Raw genomic sequence first — 16,698 nt, forward strand, 5'->3', positions numbered from 1 at the left:
TACAAACAATGTGACTGACCTGCTGTGCTCTGAGCTCTGGTATAGGGAGACTAAACGGGGCAGTCCTTTTTGGGGCTACACCCAAACGGAGGAAAGAGGAGCTAATGGACTCATGATGTTTCAACTGGTGACTTTCCAGTTGAGCACTGCTCATCCGGGTGGAAAAACCAGTAGCTCAGCAGCCTCAATACTGGTAATTTCTGTAGGAAAGCCCTTCTCACTCCGGATATCAGAAGTTACTAATGGGCTAATAGCCTTTGGGGGGAAACCACTGCCTCTCAGCTGCTGTTGTCACCATCAGGAGGACAAGGGTCAATCTCGAAGAAGAGTTGACTCTATCCTGTGATAAGAAAGGCAATCAGGGTGAGGGACTATCTGGGCCAGAAGGACAGGAATGCATGGTTGCTGATAGAAATTCAGTCAGATAAAGACATTATGGAGGCATCTTGAGCCCTATAGTCTTGCTTTCACTAAGGTCTGTGTCTCATGAAGTGATTCTCAACAAACCAGGAGCAAATTTGCCTCTCTGGGGACATTTGGCAATGTCCAGAGACATTGTTATAAAAAGGGGAGTGCTACTAGAGTCTGGTCATAGAGATCAGGGATTCTGCTAAACGTCCTACAAGGCACAGGACAGCCCCTCACAACAAAGAATTATCTGGTTCCAAAGTCATTTGTGCCAACATCTAACTTAATGAGGGTCTACCACCCTGGCCTAATGGTTGTAACAATTCTATAAACGTGTTTCTTTAAAAGGTGTTGACAGGCTGGGCTGCTGGTGCAAATGGCACATAGGTACTGACTCAGGGAAGGTCCCCAGGGACAAAGAGCGAATTGCTGTAGTTATATAAAAGGAAGGATTAGAAGTGGAGCATGATGTCTTTTTTCCCTTAGTTTTATTTCAAAGAAACCCAGATGACAAATCTGAAAGATGAGTCCTGGGACAAGGTAACTAGGAGGAAGAATCTGAGTTAAAGTTGGTCCACCGTGAGAAGCCTGCCCTCACCCTCTGCTTGGTCTGCGTCACAATTGTAGGCATCATGGCCTCAGCTGGCAGGAGCCCCAACCGGCAGCCTCGGCTGACTCATTCTTGGGGTCCCTTTAGTACTGGGCTGGGCTGGACAACTCAGAGTTTCTCCCAGAGGTGGAATTACATGCATTGTCTGGAAACAAGATTGTGTCCTGGGGAAAGTGACTGCCTTGGGGTTGTCCACAGATTGTTTTGGGAGTCAGAAACCTCTGAAGAGTGTTCAGCCTCCAGATATCCAATTACTGCTGTATTACATCAACGAAAGTGAACTTGGAGGATGCGGTGGTTGTGGGGAGATGATGGCCATTCCTCAACTGTGAAAAGAACCATGCCTTCAAGAGTTATGGAAAATGAAGCACTTTTCTCATTAGAAAAGAATTATCCATTTCCTTCTTCTATTGCCAAAGGCTATTTTTCTGCCAATTCAATGAGAGTGTAAACTTGGGATTCATTGCTTGAGGAAAAAAAGAAGCAAGTGTACTCTGGGACCCTCAAGAGTCAATGGTAAGTGGGTAGATGGAATTGAAAAGAGCAAATGCTGGGGGCTGATCTGGGCCATTGCAGCATCGAATGGTGCTGTGTAGAGGGCATAACCAACAGTATGTGAACAAGTTTTGATTTGCTAAAAAGGAAACAGGGTGAAATAGCTAAATTTGCTTTTAGCAAATTTCTGTCTGCATCAGAATCAAAACAATGGATGCTATTCTTCCCCTGGTAAGAGTTTAAATATGCTTTGGAGCCAAGCCTATTAATTATTTCTTTAAAATTCTTTTAAACATTTTTATCTTCTTTTTCATTCCCACCACAACCATCCAAACCCCCATTATAGGAAGGGTGAATTTTTTGGCTGCCTTTCTATCTGATCTTTGAGTCTTCATTCTCTATTTCAGTCCATCCAATAGTCGCAGAAGCAGCCATAGTAATATTAATATAAATAATAGTTATAAGAAAGTAATAATGATAAAGCAATATCCCCAAACCCTAAGGGTTGGTAAGGCCAACCTCTGCCACAGTGACAGTCCAAGGAGTCGGTACCTGAGTCACGCCAATCAGAATTTCCCCGACATGTTACAGATGCTTCGCTAAGATGCTCTTTTCCTTGATGTTGTTCATCTGGAGCTACGTGAGGCCATGGACCTCTCGATGATGCCTGAGCTATCTGTGGCCGTGCCTCCCTCTCACCAAAAATGTTTGCTTCCCACACCACTGGGAAATAGAAAAAGTTCATTTTCAGTGGGAGAGAATGAGGCCAGCTTATGGAAAGAAGGAGAGAGGAAGCGAGAGAGCAAGACTGAGAGAGAGCATGCTAGTTGACCAGATGATTTCCCCCAGCCCCAGGGATGAATCATGATTCATGGTTGTCCTCTTCCCCTTGGTCAGTGATTGGTCTAGGGATGAGCTTTTGACCAGCTCTGGTCAATGAGATTGAACGGATGCCTGCTTGGGGCTTTCCAAAAAGATTTTTCTCAGTGATAGGGGAGTGGCACATAAGAAGAAAGGCACTTTTTTCTCTATCCCTTTCCTTCTTTCTTGTGATCCTATCGTGTGAGATCATGGACTTAAACCCAGACCATTATCTTGTACCCGTGTGGGGAGTTGTTGCCAGCAGACCAGGGGCGGCAGAATAGAAGGGCAGATGTGGCATGGGTCCTTAATGATGTGACTGAACTGTTGAACCAACACTGGTGTTCCCTCCTTTCAGCTTCGTGTGACGGCTAATAATTAAATGACTCTGTTATTTAAGCCACTGTTAATCCTGTAGTCTGCTACTTGTAATCAACCACATATTGACCTGAAAGCAAGATAAATGAAACAACTAGAGTTCATACTCTCCAAATTGTCTCAAGCCCAGACTTCTCTCTTGAGTTTCAGATCCAGCTACTTGCGAGGCATTACATCCAGGTGTCCCATGGATATCTCAAATTCAACAGATCCCAAAACCAAACTCACCCTCACACTACGCAAACCGCCACTTTGCCCTAGCCCCAGGATGTATCCCATTCACCTGGGTACACAAGTCAGGTACCTGGGAGTCACTCTGTAACCTTCCTTGTCCCTCATCTACCTGTCCAGTTAGTCAGCCAGTTACATCTATTTGACCTTCCAATCTGTTCTCTTCTCTTCAATCCCATTGCCACTGTTTTAGCTGGGAGCAGGGGTTCATCATCTTTCTCCAGGGCCACTGCCTCCCAAGTGTTTTACTTGCCTTCAGTCATGTTTCTCTCCAAAACGTTTTCTACCAGCTTCCAGCATGGTCTTTCCAAAATGCAGCTCTGACCTTGTCATTGCCTTGTCTGAGATCAGTTAGGGCCTCTCTATTGCCTAAGATACTGGTTCTTAAAGTGTGGTCCCTGGACCAGCATCATCGGCATCACCAGCTAACTTGTGAGAAATACAGATTCTTGGGACCTACTCTAGAGTATCTACTGAAACAGACACTCTGGGGATAGGGCCCAGCTCTCTGTTTAAACAAGCCTTCCAAAGGAATCCGATGTACAAAGTTTAGAAACCACTACTGGCCTAAAGCAAAACAACCCAATTTCCTTGGTGTAGTAGGTTGAATAGTATCCCCCAGATTCTTGTCTACTTGGAACCTCAGAATGCGACCTTACTTGGAAATATAGTCCTTGCTGATGTAATTAGTAAAGATCATGGATGAGATAATCCTGGATTTAGAATGGGTCCTAAATCCAGTGGCTGGGGTCCTTTTAAGAAGAAGAAAAGCAGAGACACATGCAGAGGAGAAAGCCATGTGAAAAGGGAAGCAGAGACTAGGTTTCTCCTGCCCTGACCCAAGGAATGAAATGCCTGGGGCCACCAGAGGCTGAAAGACACAAGAAAGAATTCTTCCCTACAGCCTCCAGAGGGAGCAGTGGTCCTGCTAACACCTTGATTTCAAATCCTTAGACTCTAGAACTTTGAGAGAATATATTTCCATTGTTTTAGGCCACCCAATTTGTGGGGTGCCTGGGTGGCTCAGTCGGTTAAGTGTTTGCCTTCAGCTCAGGTCATCATCCTGGGGTCCTGGGATCAAGCCCTGCATCAGGCTCTCCACTCAGTGAGGAGTCTGTTTGTCCCTCTCCCTCTGCCCCTCCTCCTGCTCATGCTCTCACTCTCTCTCTCTCTCAGATAAAGAAATAAAATCTTAAAAAAAAAAAGCTACCCAGTTTGTGATACTTTGCATATTAGCAAAGGGTACTAATACACTTTGCATGGCAAACATGGGCCTTTGGGTCTCACCCCTGCACATCTGTGTCATCGCCCCCTGTCCAGTGATCTTTCTAATAAAAATATGTATGGCACACCTGTTAGGTATCAAGCCCCAGAAATAGAGCTGTGGTAAGTCGCAGTGTCTGCCCTGCAGAAGCTCCCAGCTGAGGGGGAGGGGCTAGCAGCTGTGCAGGTGGGCGATGCTTGATGGATTAAGTGCTTTGGCGAGTGGAAAGCTGTGCTTCTGGGAGCACTACCCTTCTTGTACCTTTCTGTGCGTACTCCAGCACTGTGAAGAATGCCTTTCTCCAAGTCAGGAAGCCTCTTCTACTCTTTCCTCCCACACAGCATCACTCCCTCCTCCGTCCAAGTTTTGGACATGTTTCTATTAGTGCACTCATCACACATCGTTATCATTATTTATTTGTTTGCCTCCCTTGCTAGACTGTGAGCTGTTTTTAAGGGCACAGACTTGGTCTTTTATTCCTCTTTTTATCTATAGAACCTCAAACGGTACCTGGCTTATAGGAGTCCTTCTTTCTTTCCTTCCTTCCTTCCTTCCTTCCTTCCTTCCTTCCTTCTTTCTTTTTTCTTTTTCTTTTTTTCCCCTTTCCCTTATCCTTCCTTCCTTTCTTTCTTTCTTTCTTTCTTTCTTTCTTTCTTTCTTTCTTTCTTCTTTCGATTTTATTTATTTGAGGGGGGGAGAGAAAGAGAGAGAGAATGAGCAAGGGGAGGGACAGAGGGAGAGGGAGAAGAAGACGGCCTGCTGAGCAGGCATCCTAATATGCACACTTGATCCCAGGACCCTGGAATCATGACCTGAGCTGAAGGCAGATGTTTAACCGACTGAGTCACCCAGGTGCCCCCATAGGACTGTCTTTCTTTTCTTTCTTTTCTTTCTTTCTTTCTTTCTTTCTTTCTTTCTTTCTTTCTTTCTTTCTCTCAGATTTTATTTATTTATTTGACAGAGAGAAACAGCAAGAGAGGGAACACAAACAAGGGGAGTGTGAGAGGGAGAAGCAGGCTTCTCCCCTGAGCAGGGAGCCCGATGCGGGGCTCGATTCCAGGACTCTGGGATCATGACCTGAGCCAAAGGCAGATGCTTAATGGCTGAGCCACCCAGGCGCCCCCATAGGACTTTCTTTAAAAGTTGAATTGATGGGAAGGATGAAGAGTGGCTTCCTTTCTTTGCTAGTGGAGGGACGCTTGAGCTGCCGTTTCTCTGTGCAGTGCTAAGACGAGTGATGGGAGAGTGCAGCCTGGGGTCAGGTGGACCAGCAGAATGGGGCAGTTCCCTGGGTTGCATTTGTGTGAGAGGCCTTGGAGGAGGGTGTGGGGCTAAGTTGGCTTTAAGAGCCTTCATCCAGGCATCTCTGCAGGCTGAGTGATGGGAGTAGTTCATAGTCAAAGCTGGACCATAGCTCCAGGCTAGGCCCATGAGAGACTTTTGCTTCAACATTGATTCTCACACTTGCACAAACATCAGAATCACCTGGAGGGGCATATTCAGCTGCAGTTGCTGGGCCCTAGCCCCAGAATTGCTGATTCTGTAGATCTGTAGTAGGGCCTGATGATTTGCATTCCTAACAAGATCCTAGGTTATTTTGATGATGGTCTGGGGAACGCATTTGGGCACACTCCTGTGCTAGAGGAACCCTGATGTTAGACCCCTGGCTCTCAACTTTGGGTCCATTAGAATCACTTGGGGAGTTTCTAAAAATATAGATACAAGGACCTTATTCACACATTGGTTTAGGGGTGTATCTGGTCATAGGGATTTGGACTCAACTGAGCAAAACATTGGTTTGAGTAAGGCTTATCTAGAAAATGTAATGAATTCATCTAACTTTTATTGACCATTGCTGTGTGCCAGGTTTTGTGTCATTGTAATGGGGACAACGTAATAGGGTTTTGTAACGGGGATACAAAGGTATACAAGACACAGTCCCACCACCAGTGAGCCATCAGTCCAGTGTGGGGGAGATGTGTGAACGGATAACTCTAAAATCACATGGCATTATATGCAGAGTAGCATGAAAGCACTGAGGAAGAGCATCGAATCTAGCCTGGGTGGTTAGGGAACAAGAAGGAAGTTCAGGGATGTGGATAAAGAGAAGATAATGATCCAGCTCAATAGTTTTAGAAATCCTAGTAGGTTAGCTTCTGGTTGGTATAATGTGAGCCCAAGGCACTGTGTGAAGAACTTCTACCTGAATCCCAACCTGTGTTTCACCCCTCAGTAGACAAATTGTCTAATCTTTCCTTGCTTCATTTTCCCCAGATTTCAAGGGGGGATGGTAATACTACCTCCCTCCCAGATTTGTGTGAGGACTGAGGGACACACGTGCGTGGAGTGCTTGGAAGGGTGAAGGGCTCAAACTTCATGCACACAGCCCGTGCCCCCAGAGCAGCTCACGGTCTAGCAAGCACTTGAGGAATGTCAGTGATCATCAGCATCCTTTCAGAAGGCTGCCTTGAAACCTCCAGTTAGTCCACCATCATGGGGAGTCTTGGTTTTTGCTGCTTTGCAGCAGAGCGGATATACGCCGGGTTCCGTCCCCTGCACCAAGGGGCCCCAGGCTCCTACAGCTTTAAAGCTCTTGTGTCAGTTTTTTGGTTTGTATGTTCTTCCTTCCGTCTGTGTATTTGTCCTTGATGGCCTTTCCCCCACGTATTTAGAATGACTGCTTTTTATCTACCATAGACAAGAAACCCTCCAAAGCCAAGACTGTGTGACTATGTCTAAAATACAGCCATACTTGTTTGTTGGGAGATTTTTGATTACTGCTTCCGTTTCCTGATGATAGGTCTGTTCAGGTTTCCTATTTCTTCCTGTTTCAGTTTTGGTAGTTTATGTGTTTCTAGGAATGCATCCATTTCTTCCAGATTGCCTAATTTGTCAATGCCTATGAGCCAATATAGGTACTCATAATATGTTCTTATAATTTTTGTATTTCCTTGGTGTGGGTTGTAATCTCTCCTCTTTCATTCATGACTTTATTAATTTGGGCCCTTTCTCTCTTCTTTTTGATAAGTCCTTTCTCCTTTCTCTTTGATAAGTCTGGCTAGGGGTTTGTTGATCTTAATTCTTTCAGAGTCCAGGGCCGGATGGCTTCCCAGGGCAATTCTACCAAACATTTAAAGAAGAATTAATACCTATTCTTCTGAAGCTGTTTCAAAAAATAGAAATGGAAGGAAAACTTCCAAATTCATTCTATGAGGTCAGCATCACCTTGATCCCAAAACCAGACAAAGACACCACCAAAAAGGAGAAGTACAGACCAATATCCCTGATGAATATGGATGCCAAAATTCTCACCAAGATACTAGCCAATAGGATCCAACAGTACATTTAAGGATTATTCACCACGACCAAGTGGGATTTATTCCTGGGCTGCAAGGTTGGTTCAACATCTGCAAATCAATCAATGTGATAAATCACATTAATAAAAGAAAGGACAAAAGCCATATGATCCTCTCAATTGATGCAGAAAAAGCATTTAACAAAATACAGCATCCTTTCTTGATTAAAACTCTCCACAGTGTGGGACTAGAGGGAACATACCTCAATATCATAAAAGCTGTATATGAAAGGCCCACAGTGAATATCATTCTAAATGGGGAAAAAGTGAGAGCTTTTCCCCTAAGGTCAGGAACATGACACACATATCCACTCTCACCACTGCTGTTCAACATAGTACTAGAAGTCCTAGCCTCAGCAATCAGACAACAAAAAGATATAAAAGACATTCAAACTGGCAAAGAAGAAGTCAAACTCTCGCTCTTCGCAGATGACATGATACTTTATGTGGAAAACCCGAAAGACTCCACCCCAAAATTGCTAAAACTCATACAGGAATTCAGCAACATAACAGGATATAGAATCAATGCACAGAAATCAGTTGCATTTCTATACACTAACAATGAGACAGAAGAAAGAGAAATTAAGGAGTCAATCCCATTTATAATTGCACCCAAAACCATAAGATACCTAGGAATAGACCTAACCAAAGAGGTAAAAGATCTGTACTCTATAAACTAGAGAACACTTATGAAAGAAATTGAGGAAGACACAAAGAAATGGAAAAACATTCCATGCTATGGATTGGAAGAACAAATATTGTTAAAGTGTCTATGCCACCCAGAGCAATCTATACATTCAATGCAATCCCTATCAAAATACCATCGACATTTTTCACAGAGTTGGAACAAATAATCCTAAAATTTGTATGGAACCAGAAAAGACCCCAAATAGCCAGAGGAGTATTGAAAAAGAAAACCAAAGCTGGTGGCATCACAATTCTGGACTTCAAGCTGTATTACAAAGCTGTAATCATAAAGAGAGTATGGTACTGGCACAAAAACAGACATGTAGATTGATGGAACAGAATAGAGAACCCAGAAATGGACTCTTAACTCTATGGTCAACTAATCTTCGACAAAGCAGGAATGAATATCCAGTGGAGGGCTGCCTGGGTTCCTGAGCCGGTTAACCATCTGCCTTTGGCTCAGGTCATGATCCCAAGGTCCTGGGATCGAGCCCTGCATTGGGCTTGTTGTTCAGAAGGGAGCCTGCTTCTCTCTTTCCCCCTACCCCTCACCCCTGCTTGTGCTATCTGTCTTAAGCTATCTCTCTCTGTCAAATAAGGAAATAAAATCTTTAAAAAAAAAAAAAGACTATCCATGGAAAAAAGAAAGTCTCTTCAACAAATGGTGTTGGGAAAATTGGACAGCCACATGCAGAATAATGAAATTGGACCATTTTCTTACACCATACACAAAGATAAACTCAAAATGGATGAAAGACCTCAATGTGAGATAGGAATCCATCAAAATCCTAGAGGAGAACAGAGGCAACAATCTCTTTGACCTCGGCCAGAGCAACTTCTTGCTAGACATGCCTCCAAAGGCAAGGGAAACAAAAGCAAAAATGAACTATTGGGACTTCATCAAGATAAAAAGCTTTTGCACAGGGGTGCCTGGGTGGCACAGCGGTTAAGCATCTGCCTTCGGCTCAGGGCGTGATCCTGGTGTTATGGGATCGAACCCCACGTCAGGCTCCTCTGCTGTGAGCCTGCTTCTTCCTCTCCCACTCCCCCTGCGTGTGTTCCCTCTCTCACTGGCTGTCTCTATCTCTGTCGAATAAATAAATAAAATCTTAAAAAAAAAAAAAAAGCTTTTGCACAGCAAAGGAAACAGTCAACAAAACTAAAAGGCAACCTATGGAATGGAGGAAGATATTTGCAAATGACGTATCAGATAAAGGGCTAGTATCCAAGATCTATAAAGAACTTATCAAACTCAACACCCAAAAAACAAATAATCCAGTCAAGAAATGGGCAGAAAACATTGAACAGACATTTCTCCAAAGAAGACGTAGAAATGGCGAAAACACACATGAAAAAATGCTCAACATCACCAGCCATCAGGGAAATACAAATCAAAACCACAATGAGATACCACCTTACATCAGTCAGAATGGCTAAAATGAACAAGTCAGGAAACAACAAATGTTGATGAGGATGTGGAGAAAGGGGAACCCTCTTATAGTGTTGGTGGGAATGCAAGCTGGTACAGCCACTCTGGAAAACAGTATGGCGGTTCCTCAAGAAGCTAAAAATAGAGCTACCTATGAACCAGCAATTGCACTAGTAGGTATTTACACCAAAGATACAAAGGTAGTGATCTGAAGGGTCACCTGTACCCCAATGTTTATAGCAGCAATGGCTACAATAGCCAAACTGTGGAAAAAGTTGAGATGTCCATTGATGGATGAATGGATAAAAAATATGTGGTTTATCTCTACACTGGAATATTACTCAGTCATCAAAAAGGATGAAATCGTACCATTAATATTGACATGGAGGGAACAGGAGGGTATTACGCTGAGCGAAATAAGTCAATCAGAGAAAGACAATTATCTTATGGTTTCACTCATACGTGGAATAGAAGAAACAGTGCGGAGGATCATAGGGGAAGGAAGGGAAAACGGAGTGGGAAGAAACCAGAGAGGGAGATGAACCATGAGAGACTCTTAACTCTAGGAAACAAATTCAGGGTTCCTGGAGGGGAGATGGGTGGGGGGATGGGGTAACTGGGTGATGGGCATTAAGGAGGGCTCGTGATGTGATGAGCTCTGGGTATGATATACAACTGATGAATCACTGACCTCTACCTCTGAAACTAATGATGTACCATATGCTGGCTAATTGAATTTAAATAAAAGATAAAATAAAATACAGCCAACTTTGAGTGGGAGGTTTGTTTTTAAATGAAGTAGGTATGCTTTAGTGCATGTGATGTTTAGACATCAGAGGTCCTTTTGTTTCCTCTTAGAGCCATGGGGGTGTTCCAAAGGACTAATTTTCTGAGATAAATGATTGCCTGATAGGAGAGGTAGGACTGCATGTTCTAGGCTGGTTTCTGCTTGGCTTCTTTCACTAACTCTCTGGGCTTTGGGATCATACTTGAAGGCACACTCTTAGTTGAAACCACACTTTGTTCCAAATTCCCAGTCACATTTTTCCTTGCCTCCAGAGCCTACCTTCTTTTCTCAGGCATCTGGACCGATTCCCACCTGTTGTTTGGTTCCTGGGTATCCCTCACCCACCTGCATCTGAGCCTGCCTGTTCCCCTCCTGCAAGTCCCAAACTGTTTTCCACTTTCGACGAAGATTTATGTTGGCTAAATATTGGCACAAGCAAGTCATAAATGTGGCATGTTCACAAACACCGTGGCAGATCGTTGAGCAGATGTTCTAACACTGACAAGTCAGTTTTCACTTATGGGCGCTTTCAGTGACACCTGCTTTCATCGGTGGTATGCTGATCTGTTCTTGGAAGAAGAGCGTTACGCTCTAGTTCACTGTTTCTCAAACTCAGCGGCACAGTTAGCACCACCTGGGGAGCATTTGCAAATCCCAGTGCTCAGGCCGACCACTAGACCAGTTCATTCAGACTCTGGCCGTGGCGCTCGGGCTTCAGTGGTGTTTAAGACTCTGCAGGTGATTCCAGGCACGGGTGAGAACTTGTTCCCGAGTCTAGTGCTTCTCAGATTGTCCTGCGCATAAGAATCACTAGAGGGTCTCGCTAACGTGCAGCTCTGATTCAAGAAGTCTTCACGGGCCTGGGATTCTGCATTTCTAACAAACACCCAGGTAACGTAGATGCTGGTACTAATCCAGAGACCACACTTGGAACAGCAAGGCAAGTCAGTCCTAGTGTCTGTTCGTCAGTCGTACAAGTAATTTTCCAGAAATCGTAAGTCCTCTTGAGTTTGTGATTATTTCAACATTTGTCCACTGTTCCCCTAAATCTTGCTCCTTCCCTATTGCTCTGCCCGTACTCTGCGGCCATACTGTTATGGCAAAGGGATTTCACTATTGATCTCAATTCTGTTTTTTCCTCCAGATAGCGATTCTCTGAAAACAACCCAAGCAAGAGAATAGAAGAGTCATCTTGCTAAACCTAAGCAGATTTTCCTGTGGATCTTATTTTTCTGTTGATGCACAAAGCTCATTGAGCACAAGGACATGTCCTCTAGGCTAAGCAAACTCTGAACACTGTGTGATTTAGCAAACGATAGTAACCCCTTTTCTCGGTTATTGCTGCTCCAAATAGGTTAGTTACAAGCACTGTGTCTTCAGTTGAAAGAAATCATTAATGATAGCAAAAGGACTGGGGGAAAGCACAAAAGAAAAAAGTAGTTTTCAGTTTTCAGAATTGGCTAAGAAGGCCTCTATATCACAGTTCCTTGGAAAATGTAATTTCCTGGCCAGTATCCTACTGGCTTTGGAGTATTGTTTGTCAAGCCGTTGTCTGTGGGTCCAGGGCCATGGACATATCCTTGGGAATTTGTAACTTTCCTAGTGGGCTTTTAAAATCTGTGTTTCCTGCTTGCTGGTAATAACTTAAAAACTAATGTAAAGCATATTAAATAATCACGATGACCATGGACTAGCACACGATTTCAACACCTACATTTGTGTTTCTATTTATGATTGTATATATGCCAGAGAGCCATATTTTAATTGTTGCAAGCCAATGATAAAAGAATAGAGAGCAGAGGGAGGTAGGTTTAATACAAAAGTCAGGCATGTTAGCCAAGAGAAGTCCCGATTGTTTGATAGGGAGTCTTACAAACTAAAGTTTCTCAGTTTTGGATAGAGAAACATTGTAACAGAACTGAAAGGTCACGCACCACAACATGTTTTACACGTGCTGTAACACAAAAGAAACCACGCTATAGCAATCAGGGCCATTTTTACACTGACCGTGGCCATTTAATCCCAGCAAAATAGCATTATCTATTACACTAAATCAGTAACATGCATTCGTTGGCACATTCTCAGCCTGGATTTTACTAGCATTTAGTTTTATATGTTTGTTTTGGTTGTGCAGTTGCTTCAAAACTAGAAGCATTATAGTCTGAAATTTGTACATATTCGAGTTGCTTTCTAATGTAATTACTGAAGTCATTACCAGGACGCTTTTCTGTCCTTTAAGAAGGTTTTGCATTTACTTATTTAGAAACACAGTCTCAGAACATATTCATTCCTTGTGCCATGTTAAATTTTTTTTTTTTTTTTTAAAGATTTTATTGATTTATTTGACAGAGATAGAGACAGTCAGTGAGAGAGGGAACACAAGCAGGGGGAGTGGGAGAGGAAGAAGCAGGCTCTCAGCAGAGGAGCCTGACGTGGGGGCTCGATCCCGGAACGCCGGGATCACGCCCTGAGCCGAAGGCAGACGCTTAACCGCTGTGCCACCCAGGCGCCCCCATGTTAAATTCTGTTCGCATTTTCTAAAATATCATAGTGGCCACACTGTAGCATCGCGCTCTCATTGCAAGGCACAATTAAGGGGATCCTGTTGGGAACAGAAGCGGAGCTCCTAGATCACTTTTTTACATTTGCTGAAAACATTGTAACAGACATTTTCCAGGCAAAGACTTCCCTGCTTAGAAGGAGTGCCTGCTGATGACATTTGTAGGCTGGAGGATTGTGGAGAGTCCGATAGGACAAGTCATGGGTGAGTAACATTGGGCCCACGAGAGAGCCCGGTGATACCTATGATTGGAGGGAAAATCAAGTGCTTACGGGCTGTTGGGACTCTGGCTGTCCACTCCCTGATGGGTGGCCGAGAGGCTGCACGGCTGCCGAGGGTTGGATGTCCCCTTTGGGCAACTGTTGACTGCCTTCTGAGAGGGAGTAAGACTGGCTCTGAGGATTCAAAAAAGAAATACATAAAAATGCTAGACCACTCACACAAGCCAGCTGCCCCATGGGGATGACTCTCAGAAGACAAAACATCTTCCTAAACTGCTATGGCTTTAGTATCCCGAGAAGAGCCAAGAGTGGGCTCTTGGCTAGCAAAAATAAATAAATAAATAATTATCTCCAGAGGATTTTAAATTTGACACCTCCCCGAAGAAGTTATTTGTAGGCTTGTAACCACTGAGTGCAAGTCTAATTTATAGCAAAGGAAAAAACCTTATAAACAAGGTTATAGTACAGAGAATTTTGGAGTTTTACTCTTTGTTCCTAGTTTACATAGAATAAGTCATTCTTGCTGCGGGGAGCGATAGAAGATGCAGTAAGACCTTATTAAAATGTTTAGATATATATTTTTCAATATTAAAAAAACCAAGATTTAACTCTGCCCTGCCTTGTGCATAGCTGATTCCAAATGGCAGTATTTGAGTGAGTTTTTAGTCATTCATAGTTTAGAGACATTTCGGAAAACAACAACAACAACAGCAAACAAGTATTAAGTCCATTCCTTAGATATCTGTAAACACCTGAATGTTTGATGCTGCTTAGAAATAATACCGGAATATTTTCACCTTTCAGCCCAAGTTATATACAGCCTTGTAGGAATACTTTTACCTTGGCCTGTGGATATTTGCAACCTGAACCTGTCTTTCCCACAAAACTCGATGGGCACAGTCTGTGGGGTTTTGTGCAACTTCGCCACAACTCACAGCTTTAGTCATACGTTCTGCAAATGCCTATTACCCACTTGCTCTGTGCCGGGCACTGTTTACTGTCTCCTTTTAAATACATCTCTTTAGCCCCTCCTAAGAGATTTCAACTAATGGAAAAAAAGTATATTGCAAGTGCATTTTAAAAGCATGGTATGCTGTTGTGAAAACCAACAATATAGAGTAATCACAATGATAAGTATGAAAGTATCGATCATGCTTTCATAGTTTACACTTCTCCACATGCTAACTAAAACGAAAACTTTGACTCCCAAAGGCAATAAATACTTACATGACGATTGCCCATTTTCGTTTTTCTAAGACAGTTGTTCTGTATTTCATTAAGAGATCAGTTCTCTCCTACAGGCCAAGTTTATAATAGTTTTCCCAGGGCGTAATATCTCTTGAGTTTAATAAGTAACTTTTGGCATTGAATTTGAATACATTGTTGGGGATGGGTAGGGAGTGGTAACAGCTAGCAATGAGCTTAACCTTCCCAAGCTGTCTTTCTAGGCCTTCTTTTCAAAATAAAATGCTTATTCATGCATCAAGTATAGGCTTAAGTTGAAAAGCGTATTCTCAATTAAACCTGTCTCACTTCTGGATTGTTGAGTCACTATTTTTTTATTTTGGGAATTTATTTAAAATTTTATACCTTGAAATAATAAAAGCATTAACCAAACAAGACTGAAAAATCTTATTGTTTTACTAACATCACTATTACGCAGAATCCTTTTGAGTGTGACATTGAGTGATGCCAACATGATCTTTATAATCTAGCTAGTTTTTAAATTGAAAAAGTAATATGTGCAGATGGTCATTTTTTTTTCTTAATAGTGTGAAAAGGTACTGTGAAAAGTAAGCCTACTCATCTCCTCAGCCCTCCTGCCAGCGGTTTCTTGACGGTTTGCGTACATAGCCTCCTCTGCCTGTCTCTCTATTTTTCTGTCTCTCTGTTTATGTTTTCCTTCCTCCCTCCCCCCTCCCTCCCTCTCTTCCTTCCTTTCTACTTTCCTTCCTTCCTCCTTCCTTCCTTCCTTCCTTCCCTGGCCTGTGTTTTTTGTTTTGTTTTATTGCCAACAAATGGGTTTGTTTTCTTTTCTATTGCTTTTATGCTTCATGTACTAAAGAGATATATGACACTGGCACGTTTCTTTTCCAGGTGCCACATAGTAGTCACCTATGAATACGAACCAAACCTTATGTCATCAGTCCACTATTGTTGACCATTCAAGATCATTTAGGGTTTTTTTTTTTTTGGCCTTTTGTGTGGCTATCTTCATGTATATATCTTTGCCTGTGTGTGCATGTTTATCTGTAGAATAAGATCTCAGGATGTAATTGCTGGTCAAAGAGTATATGGTATGTGCTGTAAGGAGCACTAGGTATTATATAAGACTGATGAATCACAGGCCTGTACCCCTGAAACAAATAATACATTATATGTTAATTAATTGAATTTAAGTCAAAAAATTTTTTTAAAAAGGGTATATGCATTTATAATTCTGGTGGGGCTTCTGGGTGGCTCAGTCGGTGAAGTGTCTGCTTTGGCTCAGGTCAAGGGAGGCTGCTTCACCCTCTCCGTCTTCCCCTCCCCCTGTTTGTCCTCTCTCTCTCTCAAATAAATAAATAAAATCTTTAAAAAAATTCTGATAGATCTTGCCCGGTTGTTCTCTGCACAGATGTCAAAATGCGGAACTACTCAATGTCCAGCTGACCCACGAGCCTGGATTTCTTTTCTTTTTTTCTTTTCTTTTCTTTTCTTTTCTTTTCTTTTCTTTTCTTTTCTTTTCTTTTCTTTTCTTTTCTCTCTCTCTCTTTCTTTCTTCTTTCTTTCTTTCTTTCTTTCTTTCTTTCTTTCTTTCTTTCTTTCTTTCTTTCGGTGGAATGTATATCCCCCTACAATGATATGCCAGGGCTCATTTTTTCTACATACTGGCCACACTAAATACTATGAATGTTTTTCATTTCTGCCAATTTCAAAGATGAAAAATGGTTATCTCTGTGTTTAATTTACATTCCTTTCTTTTGATATTCTTAAAATTATATATCCCATCCCTTAAAGGTCATTTGCATGAATTTTCTGTGGTCCGCCTATGTCTTTTATTTTTTTTGTTTTGAGTTATTAGTCTCTTCATTGTTTATTGTAACAACACTTTATAATAAGATCTGGGCCTTTGTCAAATGTAACAATTATTTCCCCCCAATTTGTTTTGTCTTTTGTTTCTGTTTGAATGTGTTCTGAACAGGTATGTGTGAGTACAGAAAGTGTTAGGTTTTCGGGGTGCCTGGGTGGCTCAGTTGTTAAGCGTCTGCCTTTGGCTCAGGGAGTGATCCCAGGATCCTGGGATCGAGCCTCCCCACTGGGAGCCTGCTTCTTCCTCTCCCACTCCCCTTGCTTGTGTTCCCTCTCTCACTGGCTGTCTCTCTCTCTGTCAAATAAATAAATAAAATCCTTAAAAAAAAAAAGAGAGAGA

The 16,698-nt window shown here is 42.6% G+C and overlaps 1 protein-coding gene across 2 annotated transcripts in view; it reads right to left on the reverse strand.

Moving 5' to 3' along the window:
- The window catches only part of ANXA13 (annexin A13), a 54,743-nt gene extending 40,090 nt beyond the window's left edge, over positions 1-14,653 (reverse strand). Inside the window, exons 1-2 of one of the 2 annotated variants that reach the window (XM_002924324.4) lie at positions 14,514-14,653; positions 13,338-13,460 (exon numbers count right to left, since the gene is read on the reverse strand). In XM_002924324.4, coding sequence (XP_002924370.1) covers positions 13,338-13,460; positions 14,514-14,528 — 138 coding nt within the window. In that variant the 5' untranslated portion in view covers positions 14,529-14,653. The remainder of the gene's footprint in view (positions 1-13,337; positions 13,461-14,513) is intronic. The other variant, XM_019804955.2, reaches the window with a different exon arrangement.
- Between the last annotated feature and the right edge of the window lie 2,045 nt (positions 14,654-16,698).

Source organism: Ailuropoda melanoleuca, chromosome 9, assembly GCF_002007445.2.
Source record: "Ailuropoda melanoleuca isolate Jingjing chromosome 9, ASM200744v2, whole genome shotgun sequence".
Taxonomy (NCBI): Eukaryota; Metazoa; Chordata; class Mammalia; order Carnivora; family Ursidae; genus Ailuropoda; species Ailuropoda melanoleuca.